At 34.4% G+C, this 17,500-nt stretch overlaps 1 protein-coding gene across 1 annotated transcript in view; it reads right to left on the bottom strand.

The window, feature by feature from the left end:
- The window catches only part of LOC144974023 (prolyl 4-hydroxylase subunit alpha-1-like), a 29,119-nt gene that overhangs the window by 1,608 nt on the left and 10,011 nt on the right, over positions 1-17,500 (bottom strand). Inside the window, exons 3-4 of the mRNA XM_078916912.1 lie at positions 15,035-15,094; positions 10,099-10,167 (exon numbers count right to left, since the gene is read on the bottom strand). Coding sequence (XP_078773038.1) covers positions 10,099-10,167; positions 15,035-15,094 — 129 coding nt within the window. The remainder of the gene's footprint in view (positions 1-10,098; positions 10,168-15,034; positions 15,095-17,500) is intronic.

Here is a 17,500-nt window from a genome sequence, read left to right as displayed (position 1 = left end):
ATTATTAATAGGTTATAAAAGAATCACCACAGTTAATTGAAAAACAAAAACGTTGGAGAAGTTCTATTGCAACATGCGAAGATTTCAAACATCAAACCCAAGTTGATTGGTGTAAATTCTACCCACATAATTTAGTGTTGTTAATAGTCAGTCGGTCCACCATTTTTGTTCCTTCAAAAATCTTTTCTTCCAAATTGAAATTTTTTTCCAAACTCATTTTTAGTGACCTGCTCCCACCATACTTGAATTCTTTCCTTTATGGTATTCTCAGTAAAAGACTTGGTTGGCTGCATAATTTTTCCGTCAACAAATTCCTAATTCAATAATCCATGGGATCCCTCACAAAAATTCTTTTGAAGATAATTTTACTAAGAATAAGAAATAAAATACGACCTGAAATTGGGGAGATGCAATTTGGTTTTGTTGAGGACAAGGGTACCAGAAATGGAATATTCACATTATCAATGCTGATGGAAAGATGTATTGAAGTAAATAAAGATCTGTATATGTGTTTCATCGACTATTCAAAAGCCTTTGATAAAGTACAACACGAAAAACTATTCAAAATTCTATCATCCTTGGACATTGATGGTAAAGATTTAAGAATATTACGGAATTTGTACTGGGAACAAGAAGCAGCAATGCGTGTTGACAACGAGCTAAGCAGTTTTACACCTATTAGAAGAGGAGTTAGGCAGGGGTGTGTTTTGTCTCCAGATTTATTCAACCTCTATAGTGAAATGATATTAAGAGATATCGAACACAAGAAGGGGGTGTGTATTGGAGGAAAGAATGTAACAAATCTGAGGTATGCAGATGATACGGTTCTACTGGCAGAATCTGAACATGAACTACAAGAATTACTGGATGTTGTAGTCAGGAGTAGTGAAAATATGGGACTGGAACTGAATATATCTAAAACAGAATGTATGACGGTATCTAAAAATAATAACCCACCAGCCTGTGTAATAACAAGCAGAGGACAAACAATACAACAAGTTGAATGTTTCAAATATTTAGGCTTCAATGTAACATCCAATGGAAAATCAGATTGTGAAATAAAGAAAAGAATAGGTATGGCGAAGAATGCATTCAACCAGCTGCATACAATTATGAAAAACAGGAATATTAGCATGAAAACAAAAATCAAAGTCCTGGATTGCTATGTACTGTCTGTGCTGCTATATGGTTGTGAGAGCTGGACCATAAACAAGACCATGGTTAAAAGACTGGAGGCAGTGGAAATGTGGTTTTACAGAAGAATGATGAGGGTGTCATGGATGGAAAGGAAAAGAAATGAAGAAATTTTAGAAATGGCCAACAGAAAAAGATCACTGATAACAAAAATCATCAAACGCCAAATGGAATTTTTAGGACACATTATCCGCCACCCTGGTTTGGAAATACTCGCCTTGACTGGAAAGATGAATGGAAAAAGAATAAGAGGAAGACAAAGAATAACGTATTTGAAAGGGATAAGAACTTGGACAGATGAAGCTGAGAAAGGTGGCGCTGCTTTAATAGAATTGGCAAGAGATAGATCAGCTTGGCGGAAGATGACCTCCGACGTCTGCTTCAGATATGGAACTACATGAGATGAGATGGGATCCCAGTCCAGTGATTGAGATGACCACTGTTCTCTTCTGGTAAAATCAATGTTGTTTGATATCAAAAACTGTCGTGTGTGTGTGTGTGTGTGTGTGTGTGTGTGTGTGTTTACTGGTAGGTAAGGTTGCTCTATACTGTTATTATATGAAATTGTCTTGTGAGTTTAAAGCTCGACAGGCCCGCAGAAAATTGTTTCCAAAAGATGGATGTAATAACACATCAACATTACAGTGCAGTATAGTAGTAAGCCTCGCAGTCCGAATGACGCTTTCTGAGAATTGAGTGATTCAGTCATAGTCGATGGGTTGAGCTGCTCTCTCCATCCATGTTGTTAATTGTTTCCGTTGGTCACCGTCCTGGGCCAGGGTTTTGAGACTGTCAAGATCTTGTTGTGACTTTAGTACGGATGGCATTGCAATGTTTCTTATTTTTCATAAACATTATTAATAATTAGAGGCGACAAAAAAGTACAATTGTTTTTTTAACCTCAGGAATGGGAGACACCCTATGTTTGTCGTTGCTTTGCCAATTTAGATTTATCTCCGTCTTTTAAATACGACAATAAACAGGTATAGGGATATTGACCTTAAAAAAAATTGATATTGATCATAATATTATTATTATTAATAATTATGATAATAATAATAATAATAATAATAATAATAATAATAATAATAATAATAATAATAATAATAAATAATAATAATAATAATAGTAATAATAATAATGATATTAATAATAATAATAATAATAATAATAATAATAATAATGATAGTAGTAATAATAATAATAATAATAATAATAATAATAATAATAATAATAATAATAATAATAATAATAATGATAATAATAATAATAATAATAATAATAATAATAATAATAATAATAATAATAATAATAATAATAATAATAATAATAATAATAATAATAATAATAACAATAATAATAATAATAGTAGTAGTAGTAATAACAGTAATAATAATGATAATAATAATAAAAGAAATAATAATAATAATAATAATAATAATAATAATAATAATAATAATAATAATAATAATAATAATAATAATAATAATAATAATAATAATAATAATAATAATAATAATAATAATATATAATAATAATAATAATAATAATAATAATAATAATAATAATAATAATAATAATAATATCTAATAATAATAATAATAATAATATAATAATAATAATAATAATAATAATAATAATAATAATAATAATAATAATAATAATAATAATATATAAGACCCATCACCACAAATGTTTCAAAATGCTACAATCCCATATTGGGTAAATATAAAAAAGTAATCAATTAAAATGATAATGCAAAAGATATATGACCCTAGTACACTCAAAGAAGGAGCAAAAGTAAGAAAGTGAGACAAGAAAAACATCGCCGCCTCTGAATTATAATATTAATCGTACAGTCAAATGCAATGCACTTTGACATATGGGGCACTTGGAACGAGGCCCGAAGATGCACATATTACATACATATGCATACATACATATCACATACATGCACCTATGGTGTATGTTTAGTGACCGTACGTATATGGAGCGTACACATAAAGGCAGGCGACAAAGGCTAAATAATATATATATATATATATATATATATATATATATATATATATATATATATATATATATATATATATATATATAGGATTGCCAATTGGTGAGCAAACTCGGGACCTATTTTCAAGGTCAAATTGAGTTCGATGCAAGCCCTGTACACTTCCTAAAATAAATAAGTAATGAGATAAATAAGAAATGCGATCGCAGCATAATAATAATAACAAAAATATTGTGATAGCAGGGATTATGGTTCTAAAATAGTCATAATAATAATAATAATAATAATAATAATAATAATAATAATAATAATAATAATAATAATAATAATAATAATAATAATAATAATAATAATAATAATAATAATATAATAATAATAATTAAAAAAAACAAACAAAAAAACAAAGGTCGTTGATTCCGCCTGTCGATTGTGCATATAGATAAGTGTATCTAGTTGTGCATTCCCATGTATTTGTGATGTCTTTACTTTGATTATTATTATTATTATAAAAGCGGATGCCAACAAATTGAAAGGCATTGGAATATGAGATATAACGTCTCCATGTTCATCACAGGTTTTTTTTATTTTTAAAATTTTTTTTGGCGTTTTTTTTTTTTTTTTGTTTGTTTTGTTTTTTGTTTGTAATAAGATAAGATTGCTTTATTGCTTTAATGTAACTGATAGTTTTTTCATAACGATGTGTATACAAATTGTATAATCAATATACCCACCTTCAGAAACACAGGTCCAAGTAATTAATTATAGTAATAATAATAACAATAATAGCAACAATAACAACAATTACACTAATAACAACAACACCAGCAACAATAATAATAAAAACACCAACGACAATAATAATAATAATAACAACAACAACAATAGAAATAATAATTATGATAGAGCATATAAACTTAGTGATAAAACTACTAACAAGTATTATAACAGCCACGTTAGCAAAAACAGGAGCCATAATATCTAATAACAATAACAACCATCATAACTACAACTACGATAATAACAACTAGAAAAACAGTAATAATATTTTATTTTATTTTATTTTATTTTATTTTATTCGATTTTATCTTATATCAATTTTCTGATCCTCATATCGGTTCTTAATATCGCTGATGGATATTTTTTTGGGCCATATTTGATTTTAGAGATAACCATTTTTCCAACGAGAATCAAATGATTTATCCACATACGATCCGATTCATTGATTCCGGGATAATCAATCAATCCCACCATTACTTTTGCAAATCTATATGTATTTGTTTCCCTATCTTACTGTTAATTATGCTTTCTATCTCCCGCCATACAGATTTTACTGATTTACGATAAAAAAAGAAATGCTCCGAATAGTCTATTCATCACAATATTGACATTTATTTGAACTTGCAACTTTCATTTTATGAAGCAATATATTGGTAGGGTAAATATTATGCATAATCTTCCATTGTAAAATCCTTAATCTTGATTCTTTTGTACAAACATAAGGTAAAATCCAATGTTTTGCTTGTAACTCTACGCTTCCCCCACCCCCCCCCCAAAAAAAAGCCCTTAACATGTTCTATTGATCCTTCTCCTCTAACATTTTGGTACAAATCTTTTCTGGAAAGATTTTGAATAATATTTTTGAAATTTTATTAAATCTTCTGATTTCGAAACTTTTAGGCGTGATAAAGCGCTTTTGACTACACTATAATCAAGATCTATTCCATTATAATTCCCATATAAATCTTTGAATTCCCTAATTGACATTATACGTTTTGAATTGATGTAGATTTGCTTAACGTAAAACACTTTTTTTGCGATTAGATTAGTTGAAAACAGTACTTTACCCTTGAATTTAATTTTATTATTGTTAAAAATTGGTTCAGCTGGGTGAATATTCATATTTTGATCTTCATGAGGAAAGTTAAGATAAGTTAAGATTAAAACATTTTTCCAAAATATGTTTTTCACCAATTTTAACCCTTTGAATTGCTCACTGTTTATATTTGCTTCCAATGCTTTTTTCCCCCAATGCGTCTAAAAAAGTAATTAGATACTACTTTCCAATCGCAACTTTCATCTGAATAAAACTTTTTTCCCCATTTAATCAGAAATTATTTTTGTAAAGAAATTATGTCAATCATGTTCAGGCCTCCATTATTTATATCGTTACACATGGTCTTTCTTTGTACTTTCTCAAAAGCTCTCCTATTTGATGTTTTCTTTTGCCACAAAAATTTAAAGAACAGTCTATTTATTTCCTCTAATACAGTCAACGGGATTGAAATACTCTGCATAATATAAATTAACATAGAAATAACAAAGGTTTTGATTATGTTTATTTTTCCTATCAAAGAAAGGTCCCTTTTTTCCCATAACTTTAGCATTTTCTTTATGCTATCAATTTTATGTATCCAATTATTTTTATTTTCCGTAGCTGTCATTTTGAAACTGAATATTACTCCTAAAATTTTTAGATCATCAACAATTGGAATGTTGAACAATGAATCTTTCCTAAGGATTTGATTTTTGTTCAGTTGCATAATTTTAGATTTATTCTTATTCAAAGTAAGTCCAGAGAATATCGAAAACTCATTAATTTTCTGTAACACATGTTTGAAGTCGTTTTGATCTTTTAGAAAAAAAGTTGTATCGTCAGCATATTGTTTAATAATAAACCTTGTGTTATCTATTATTATTCCTTGAATGTTTTTCTCCTGTCTTACTTTAGATGCCATTATTTCTACTCCTAGAATAAAAATTAAAGGAGATATTGGACAACCTTGTCTAACGCCTCTTTGCATATCAAAATCCCCCGATATATGTCCCCCATTTTTGACACAAACCTTCCTATTATTGAGATTGGTGATAATACAACCTTTGAAATAATTTCCGAAACCAAAGTAATCAAAAGTTTTTAATAGAAATGTTGTTGATATAGTGTCGAAAGCCTTTTTATAATCAATTCATAACATTAACGAGGATAAGTTTATTTCTTTTTCATATTCTATTAAATCATCAATTTCCCTCAAAATTTCTATAATGGTTCTTCCACGAATAAATCCTTTTTGGCCCTTACTAATTATATTACTTATAACCGTTTTAAGTCTGTTTACCAAGGTTTTTGTCAGTATTTTAGAATCTGCATTTGTTAATGTTATAGGCCTCCAATTCCCTAGATCTTCCCTATCGATAAATAGATTTTTTAGTATTAACGCTATTACCCCCCTCCTTTGACTGTAACTTAGCATATTTAAAAAAATACTAAACTCAAAACAGTTGAACATCGCCGTTTTGATCTCATCCCAAAAAAACTTTGTAAAATTTTACTGGAATTCCATCTGGCCCTGGGGAGGATTCATTTTTCTTTTATTCCATAGCACTCCTAATTTCATCTAACGTAATAAATCTGTCACAGAATTCTTTCTTTTCATTTTTAATTTTAGGTATAGTGATATTTTTTACATATTCATCACTCAACATTTCTATTGTTTCGTCTTCTTTCAATTCGTTGTAAAGTTCTGAATAATATTTACTAACAGTTTCTAGAATTTCCAATTCATTAGTAACATAATTATTTTCAACACTTTTCAATTTATAAAAGTACAAATTGATTAAATAAATAAATAAACAAATAAATAAATAAATAAATTCAGAAAGCGATCAAATGATCGGAGAAATAAAAAAATGATTTTTAAAAATTCTTGCTTATAAACAAAATAATCAATTCAAAAAGTGAAAAAAAAATATTAAAAAACGAGGGAGTCGATTCGAATCAGTCCTAGGAAAACGAGATGAAAAAGTTGTAAGATTATCTAACCCTCTTCACTCTACACAGTCCACAATGACTTCTACGTAAGTTAAGGTTAGAATGTTCTTGAAAGATTTCAATGTAAATGTTGCTGCTCGAAGCTCGAAGAAATAAATAAAAATGTGAAATTGAATGTAAGCTTCAATTTAATAACAAAAACAGATAGATTGGACGTTTCGGGTTTCCCCTTTATCAACAAACAGGATAAATGAAACACTACAGATGAATGAGTTGATGTGGTAGTGGCGTTGTTAAGATAGGGAAACCTGAAACGTCCATTTTATCTGTTTTCGTCATTAAATTGAAGTTTACATTCAATTTCACATTGTTATTTATTGAAAGATTTCAACCAATTTCAAGCAGAAATTTTGCTTCACTCGTTTGATGGGGATTTGTGTGTGTGTGTGTGTGTTTGTGTGTATGTGTGTGTGTGTGTGTGTGTGTGTGTGTTTTGTTGTTTGTTTTTAATCCATGTAGCTATGTGATTAAGTGTTGTTTATTTCCAAATGTAATAATAACAGATTTTATTGAAAACTTGATATCGTGGTAGACAGCCAGACCATATGCCGACGAGAACAACCCACTAACCCAGCTTACACCAATATAAGTAAATAAATAGATAAATAGATGGATATAAAAATGATAAATATATAAATAAAAATGTGTTCTACTTATTCTATAGACTGTTCAAAATTTAAATCCCCACCCCCCAGCCCCCAATCCTGGTTATTTATTTTTATTGTTGTAATAAACTATATTTAATATGAGAAAGAGCAATAATTAATTTTTAAATATTTTTCTCCCATAATTGGCTATTACAATTTGCAATATTTTATAGAAAGCAAATGAGAGAGAGAGAGAGAGAGAGAGAGAGAGAGAGAAAGAGAGAGAGAGAGAGAGAGAGAGAGAGAGAAAGAGAGGGAGAGAGACAGAGAGAGACAGAGACATTTAGAGAGAGACAGAGACAGAAAGAGAGAGAGAGAGAGGGAGAGAGAGAGAGAGAGAGAGAGAGAGAGAGAGAGAGAGAGAGAGAGAGAGAGAGATTTAAAAGAAAGAAGGGGGTGGGACATTTATCATTTGCAACATTCTGTAGAAAGATTTTTTTTTAAAACAACAACAAAACACTGATAATCATAATAGAAAAAAAAGTGGCGCAGTAAGGAATCGAACACACAGCGCCTATACTCTTCAACAGTCGTAACGTCACTTCCCTCGTAATGACGCGTGGTAACTTTGTAACTGGCTCTAAACTATAAGAACAATGGCGGACGCCCTTATAAAATAATTCTCTGATGAGCATAAAGGCGTATCCAGGGTGAAAACAACATTATAAATCTGATCATGTTTTGACTTTTACGCATTCTGATCACAAGACATAGTCTATGACAATTTCTAGCCAGCGTGACAAATAAAAAGAACCGATTTTCTTTGTTTAGATCGAAGATGGCCGTCGTTGTTCGGTGACCTAACATCAGACTTTTGAATCCAATGCCAAGCCTTCAGAGACGGACGTCTTAACCAATCGGCCACGCCATCCACATAAATGATGACGTATATTATGTATTTATAGTTAGGTACTATCCCTCTACTGATTTGTTGCTTGTGTTTGAGTTTTCTACTTGTATTGATATTTTACTTACTTTACATGTGTCTTTTCATATTTTCATGTGCAGTACGAACTTTTTCGTATTCTTGAAAAAATGCGTCTGTGTATGATCACCGTTATATTATACACAATATGTCTGGGTATTTTCATTGTTCATTACACTGAGACGCGTCTGTATATAATCCAAAGTGGAAGCGAAGCGAGGTGCACACGACATGTCGTACAAACTAGACGATATAAAATGATATTCAAGAAATAAATAATTCAATAACACATCCATTTGTCTACTTAATTCATTTTTTAAAATGATTTGCGACAAAATGGAGTTTCAACCGGTAACCGAACGGCTTCGGCCATCCCGGGCTCCACCCTACTACATTATTATTTATCTGTCTAACTCTCAGGCTCAATTGCGAAGCGGTCAGCTGCTTAGCCAAACACTGCCGCGATCATATCGCCAGGGTCGTCGGCGCGGTCGAGAAATCAACGAACGTCCCAACATTTATTATTTTTATTAGGTTTCCCTGGAAAATGCGATATCGGGATCAGCGACCAAACAAGCATATTGTCCCTCAATATCGTCCCTCAAAATGACCTTTCATCAATGCTACTGGCCGTCCATATTATTGTTGACGTTCTCCTACTACAGGAGACCCATCATTACTCAGGTGCGCAGTCTTCTCAATTTCAGATACCAAACTATACGGTGAGCAAGCGAGAGGACATTTCAATGATTAAAGGATGTGTCAGCGTTGACGCAAAAGAGCCTTCGATTGTTAGGGTCATAGAGCGCGTTACTGACAGCAACGAGGTGAATAGAATATCCGTGGAGGTGGGAAGGCTGTATTTGCACAACATCTACAAACCACCAGTAGCAACTTGGAATACACAACCGGTTCCAGTAGTTAGTCTTCCCTCCATCTATCTGAGAGACTTTAATAACCACCACTATGAGTGGGGCTAACGAGACTGCAATGAGCTAGGTAGAAAACTTCACTCATGGACGGACTGTAATGAGCTGCACCTAGTATGATCCTACTACCAAGCGTCCCTTCAGGGGCACCCGCCATAAGGAGTATACTCCTGGTATCACCCTTGTGACGACGGGAGCAAACGGGAAACCGTTACAGGTTAAGCGGACAGTCTTGGCGACATCTCGCATAGCCGCATAGCACAGCATAGCACAGGCTGGTACTTGTCACAGCTGGGATGACAATCCCTTGGGTGCAGTCACTCCCACTCTGCAGATGGAATTTCGGGAAGGCTAACTGAGAGGATTTTATTTCCTATATCGAGCTGGTCTGCCCTGCTCTCCCTCCCAAGTCCAGTAATACACTTCCAGCCCCTAACAGCTTGGTATTCACTATTAAATATTACTTTATACACGCAGCGCCTAGCAGCTTACTGTCAACCTATCACCTCTACATCAGACAAAACCTACATTTCTTTTCCAAGGCTATTCAATATTAGTCCTCTCACCTTTTTTGGGTAGACTAACAGTCTCTTTTCCGGAAAAACTGTCGCTCCACCCGCCTCTACATCCGTCAGCTGTGGAATAGGAGGAATTGAAACTATGATAGTTCTATCACTAGTAACTTACATAAAGAAGACAATAATGGTTAAAATGACTGGAGGAGGAAAGAGTAGGAGGAGGAGGAGGAGGAGGAGGAGGAGGAGGAGGAGGAGGAGGAGGAGGAGGATGAGAAGAAGAAGAAGAAGATGATGATGATGATGATGATGATGATGATGATGATGATGATGATGATGATGATGATGATGATGATGATGATGATGATGATGATGATGATGATGATGATGGAGAAGAAGAAGAAGAAGAAGAAGAAGAAGAAGAAGAAGAAGAAGAAGAAGAAGAAGAAGAAGAAGAAGAAAAAGAAGAAGAAGAAGTAGTAGTAGTAGTCTGTATTGGGATGTTCAAGGAAGTTAATGACTAAAGGGTCCGTCACTCTATTGAGAACATCGATCCACAATGCCATTTCTGTTAGCTGTCTTTTACAGATCCAAAAAAAGAGCTTTTATATAGCGCAATATGCACTAAATGTGCTCAAAGCGCTTTACAAGGGGTCCCTGTCCAGCAGCAACATTTAGCAATTAGGACGTGACATGACGCCTGTTAGGCGATATTACAATTTTTTTTCGGAAAGAGACAACACTGTAAACGGCCAGGTACTCATTTTACACCTAAGTACGGTGAGAGAATGTGAGGAAAGAGTCTTTTCCAAGGACTCAACTATGCGCCGAGCGAGGCTCGAACCCAGAATCTTCCGATCCGAAAGCGAGTGTCACACCACAAATCCAAATACAAAATGCTTTCGCACAAAGTTATTGTGCGTCAAGAACAGACGATAATAGTCATCGGGTGGGAGGGAACATAGCCACACCACTCGGACAGTCGTTTGTACATAACTAAACAAACAACAGATCATCGTATGCGTTTAAGTTTAATTCTCAGTTTAATAGTTCAACACGCATGATTAATCGTAACATCACAGAAAACTGTGTGTAACCTTAAATGTTTATAGTCTGATAGAATCTGGGGAGAACCAATCACACCACCAGCTGCCGAAAACCAACAACAGAGAACAGAGAGATTTCCACTCATGTCATTCTACTGTTTGTAAACAACCTGCTATTTTTGCCCGAGCCGGTTAAGGGTATGTCACAAATCCCGAGTTTTGATTGGTCAAAAATCTACTGGTTGATTCTTGCTGCTTGCGCATCACTTTACCCTGGTTCCCCGCGTTCAATAGGAAAGAAAAGTCGTGAAATCAAACCCTCCACTCTTTTGGTTCCTAAATCCTTGTGAGTTTGTATGTAACCAGTCCTTCGGAGTACCAATAATGAATACGTTACATAAAGGTGACAAAACTATAATAATATTATCAGAAGCAGGATTACAGTTAGATTATTAGGATTACGGGATGTAAAAGAGTGAGGATGGATGGTTTTTATTGAAGACCAGCATATAATTAGGCTAGAAAATGAAATGTCATCACTCTCTCTTTCACCAGGAGATGAATTGTACAACGTATGTGCTCAGTCCTCTAGAAGAGTGATTTTCAACTTCCCATAAAATAGGAATCATGTTTTTGGACATCACACACTTTCTTACCTATTGATCTGGCTCTACCTTCAATGTTCAAAGCAGACCAGGCGTCGATCATTTCATCAAATGAATGCTTGTTTGTTAAGGTCAATGGTCTTCAAAGTGGGCGTTAACACCCCATACGGGTGGTGGCTATAGTTTTGGGAGATTAGGCGGCGGTGTGGCAAACTTTGTAATTAGGGGACGCTAGTGGGCGGTATGAAATTTTCAAAATAACCAAAATTATTAGACATGTGTTTAAATGCTTTATTCAGGAGTAAGAAGGGGAATAGACATTCTGGGAATAGACATTCTGACAAAAGCTTTTAATGTCTTATCCGAAAAGGGTGAATTGCCTAATGTCTTAAGACAATCGGTATTCATTACGATACCCAAAAAAAAAAACAAGGAAGTATTGACTGTGACCAACACAGAACAATCAGCATAATGAGCCAGGCCACAAAAATTATGTTAAGAATACTTATGAAAAGAATGAGGAGCAAGATCTCTACAGAGATAAGTGACGAGCAGTTTAGTTTAGTTAAAGAAAAGGGTATGGTAAATGCAATCTTTACATTGAAAACATTAATGCAACGGTCAATCGAAAACCAAAAATCACTTTATCTATGCTTCATTAATTATTCCAAAGCTTTTGATTCAGTACAGCACGATACGCTATTCAAAATCCTAGAAAAGGTCGGTATAGACAGTAAAGACTTTCGACTTGTGAAAAACTTATATTGGAATCAAACAGCGTGTGTCAAACTGGATAATGAAACATCGGACTTCTTTAACATGGAGAAGGGAGTAAGACAAGGTTGCGTCTTATCACTTGACCTTTTTAACACATATAGTGAAATAATATTCAAAGAAATTGAAGATATGAAAGGCGTCGTCATTGGAGGGCAGAATATGAATAGTATAAGATATGCAGACGATGGTACTCTGATGGCCTACTCTCCAGAACACGTGCAAATAATTTTAGATATAGTGGTGTGCCAAAGTGAAGAGATGGGCCTGAAACTAAATGTTAAGAAAACCGAATGCATGGTGGTCTCAAAGAATGACAAAAACATGACCTTCCACTTGTCAAGCAAAGGAGAGACCATCAAACAAGTAAAGAAATTTAAATATTTAGGCACTATCATCACCCATGACGCACGTGACATAGAGGATATAAAACAAAGAATAGCAATAGAAAAAAACGTGTTCAATAAAATGCTACCAGTTGTGTGAAACCTAAACTTGAAGACCAGAATGAAAGTAGTAGAAACATTTGTTATAAGTACCCTTTTATACAGTTGTGAAACGTGGACGCTTGACAAAGAATGTACGAGGAGGTTAGAGGCATTTGAGATGTGGGTGTATAGAAGAATGTTGAGGGCATCATGGACAGACAGGTGTACGAACGAGGAAGTGTTGGAGAAAGTGAGAAAGTGAAGAATACTGATCGATATTATCAGAAAGAGGCAGTTACGGTTTATGGGACATGTGTGGAGAAGAGACTGAATAGAAAAGTTGGTAACATCTGGGATGATCGAAGGAAAGAAAGGTAGAGGAAGACAAAGAATGACTTATCAAAATAACCTAAGAATGGCCAAATGTGACTTAAAAAGCAACACAGATTTCATGCGCACCGTAGAGGATCGTGATTTGTGGAGACAGCTGACCGGCAAAGTACTCAAGAGTACAAGCCACGATGGATGATGAGGAAGAAGGGGGCGAAGTGGCCGAGTGGATACGCAATTACTCGCCTAGCGGCGAAGACCTAAATTTCACACCTACATGAGAGCAAACCCTAATCTATCTTCATCTCTCAAACTCCGCCAATACCGGACAATGTAAAATTAAGTGTGAACACCTGGAAGACACACCCCACCACCCTATCTTCAAAACAAAGACTCATATGGGAATGAAAAAGACGCGATGATCTTATAAAACCATCAACTTACAAAAAGACGGTCTCTTCGACAAAGATACATTAAAGAACGGACGTGTTTTTATCCTGTTCACTTGTGTGATATCCATTAATAAGGGGTGAGTTAATTACATTAAGTTAATTTTCTTAAATTTCTTTCTGATCTACAGTCTGTATTAACAGCTTTTTCTGCATACTTTTACGACGTCTCTATTCATATGAGGTTGATATAATATATGTCATTATGACTTGGTTACGTGTAATGTGAACATATTTTTCAATACCATGGTTTAGCCACTTTGTTTATCTAGTGCAGTTCGGTACTTCTTGAGGCCATAATATCTATCATTTGTTTATTTCATGCTATCTGGGCGTTAGAGGTAGAGACTATCATTCTTGGGTCAATGCTTGAAGACTGGCCCTTCATCGAAGCACTCAGCCGTTTTGCTTTGGACAACGCTACAATTCTGTGGCCCATGATCACCCCAATGCTCCAACTTCGGCAACTATACAAACTGATATTATTTCATGGCTCCAATCAGACAACCTACATATTCTGACTATTTATAAAAAGGCTCAGCTATACTCAAAAAGATACAAACCAGAAACAGTTTTCAAAGCAGACTGTCTAATCAATGAGTTTTGACACGAGGTTGCGCGACTTCCACCCATATCACTGTGAGCGCATTCCAATCGAGCTCATTTGGACCCAAGTAAAGGGAACGATAAGAGGTGGAACACCAAATTTACTCTCACCAAAGAGCAATAAATGATATAACAAGGGAAGACTGGAAACAGGCATGCTCCAACTTTAGCAAACTGGAGGAAAATTATATTTCATTGGATAGAGTGATACCACGAAATCATTCCATAGTCGTTTCATTTCTCCTTATCCTCATCCTTGTCATTAGAATGTGATGAATGATGTATCCAGCATGTCTTTGTTGTTGGTGGTGGTGTTGTAGTTGTTGCTATTGCTGAACACATGTACATATTTATGTGGAAACCATGTATAATAAATTGATGAATTTCTACTTTTGACCAGTTTACATTAAATTTATATAATCCTCTTTGGCAAAAACACAAGCTATTTCAATAAATTTTGCAATCAAAAAGATGTTGAAGCGTTTTATGTTCACTTTCATTTGTATTCATCAGTAATGTGTATTGATAGCTATAAAAGGTAGATGTCTGATAGTTACAAAAGTGTAAATTAAATAAAACCAAGTTTGGAAAATGTCTTGTAACCAGGAATGTCTTATGTAAACCTCATAACGTGGTTGTGTGATCAGCACCTTTCCTCCTTAGCAGGGCTGAAATTGATACCTCATTACTAACTGTGCTCGTAATAAATACCACACCATTTTTATGAAAATAGAGAGATCCATACTTACATACAACATAAACGTTGCTACTCTGTTTCCCCTGCCTTTGAAAAACAATCCGTTATCATCCTATACTCAAGTGAAATTAAAAATAAAAATACAATAATCATTCTTCTTCTTCTTCTTCTTCTTCTTCTTCTTCTTCTTCTTCTTCTTCTTCTTCTTCTTCTTCTTCTTCTACTACTACTACTACTACTACTACTACTACTACTACTACTACTACTACTACTACTACTACTACGGCTACTACTACTACTACTACTACTACTACTACTACTACTACTACTACTACTACTACTACTACTACTACTACTACTACTATTGCTGCTGCTGCAGCAGCTGCTGCTACTACTACTACTATTATTATTATTACTACTACTACTACTACGACTACTACTACTACTACTACTACTACTACTACTACTACTACTACTACTACGACTACTACTACTACTACTACTACTACTACTACTACTACTACTACTACTATTACTACGACTTCATCTTCTCTTTTTTCTTCTTCTTCATCTTCATCTTCTTCTTCTTCTTCTTCTTCTTCTTCTTCTTCTTCTTCTTCTTCTTCTTCTTCTTCTTCTTCTTCTTCTTCTTCTTCTTCTTCTTCTTCTTCTTCTCATCATATCATAAATGCAAGTTTGTTTTTGTTTTTCCCCCATTATACCGACTTCCCTAATCATTTACCGGGCCAATTTTGATTTTAAAAACTTCGTGACATTTTTTTGTCTTTATTCAACGTGTAGCTTTCGAGTTGCTATATTAGATTTATACAATGGTTTGTTACTCTTGTCTCACGGCAAATGACATATCGCTTCATATATTACAGAGGAAAAAGCAGTTCCCTGACGCACACTCTCCACCACGTAATATAACCACGTTTATGATCCGCTAACACCAATCATCACCTAATATTCACCTAATATACTACATTTATGCCTCTACAGGTTGCACATCTGGCAAATGAATCTGAATGGTCAGTCTAAATAGACGAGTCTCTAAATAGGATTCAATAGTCTGATAGTCACTATGGATCAAGACTGAGTCTAAGACTTCTATGACCAGATTTTAATATTACATTTAGCGGTATTTCCTGTGTGAGCACGGGTAGGAATTAATTATGACTATTTAAAGAGATGTGTAATTTAATTGCTTTAAAATAATTTAATGTCATATAGAATTAATATGTAACGTGAACAATATAAGTTTTGTTTCGACTGTATCGGAAGTTCACGCCAACCTGTCAAACAATGGAAATTAATAAACCATGTTTGTTATAAACAGCATATTTTATTCTATCATATAAATAAATATATATATATATATATATATATATATATATATATATATATGAGTACATTCAGACTTATCGGCCACACAAGTCTTATCTGTGGTCCTCTCAGAGAATGGAACAGAAATATGTCCAATGCTGTATAGTGATGTCGTAAAATGTAACGCTCAAGTGGCCGGTGAATCAGCCGATTTTGCACCCTAAGCAGTCTTATCCATATTCTCCACGCAAAATGTTATCGGTGACATTTTGGTACTACCGGCCACTTATGGAACTTTAAGGTCCAACCGGCCACCCATCTTGGGCAAACCGGCCACCCTTCACGGATGTTGAAAAATACTGTTTCCTTTTGTTTTTTAAATAGTTTTCAGTTCATTAACGGTTAAAACAGATCCATAGGCTTAGTTGGTAAAATAGCTGCCGGGTCATTGGTCAATTTAGGGTTCGATTCCAGCATTCCAAGGACTTTGAAGGAATCTTTCCATAAATTGACAGAATGTTTCCTTCCCCCAAGACGACTGCCATATATTTTCATAAGTAGCTAGACTAGATCTAGACGTCTAGATAGATAAATAAACCCGTTTATATTCATTTTCAACAGAGAAGGTCAAAATTAATTTATTCAAAACAATTAATAGGGTAAATAATCATAACGCAATAGAATAACATGTCACTTGCACAATTTACACACAAACGTGAAAACACTGATCTCCTCCTCACTCACCCCCAGTATCTTCTCTCTCTCTCTCTCTCTCTCTCTCTCTCTCTCTCTCTCTCTCTCTCTGCCAGTACATCCTCTGTGGTACCACCTCCAACACTTGCACCCAATCCATCCATCCAGGTCCCGATCACTTCCACAAAAATCACATAAACTTTCATCTTTGTCATTCATACCACACAACGCACCGATATCCATCTCAACGTCCGACCAGTCTCGTCACAATTGAAGACGTTGTTGGGGGGGGGGGGGGGGGGGGGAGAACCTTGGTAATGTCAATGCCATTTGACATTATTGATGTCCGTATGGTGTTGAACCACCCAATGGACATGGCTTCCTCTCACGCACCTCCTCCTTGTGTCGCTCCATAAATGCCTTGCACCAGTAGTATCCTGGCTTGTTGTCGGTGAAGGGGGTCTCTCTGCCTTCAGCATTTAGTTATTCTCTGCACCTC

This window comes from Berghia stephanieae, chromosome 5, assembly GCF_034508935.2.
Source record: "Berghia stephanieae isolate SIO BIC M18660-M18661 chromosome 5, UCSD_Bste_1.3, whole genome shotgun sequence".
NCBI classification, from domain to species: domain Eukaryota; kingdom Metazoa; phylum Mollusca; class Gastropoda; order Nudibranchia; family Aeolidiidae; genus Berghia; species Berghia stephanieae.
The sequence above is the reverse complement of the archived record's forward strand: the minus strand, read 5'-3'. Positions and strand labels throughout refer to the sequence as shown.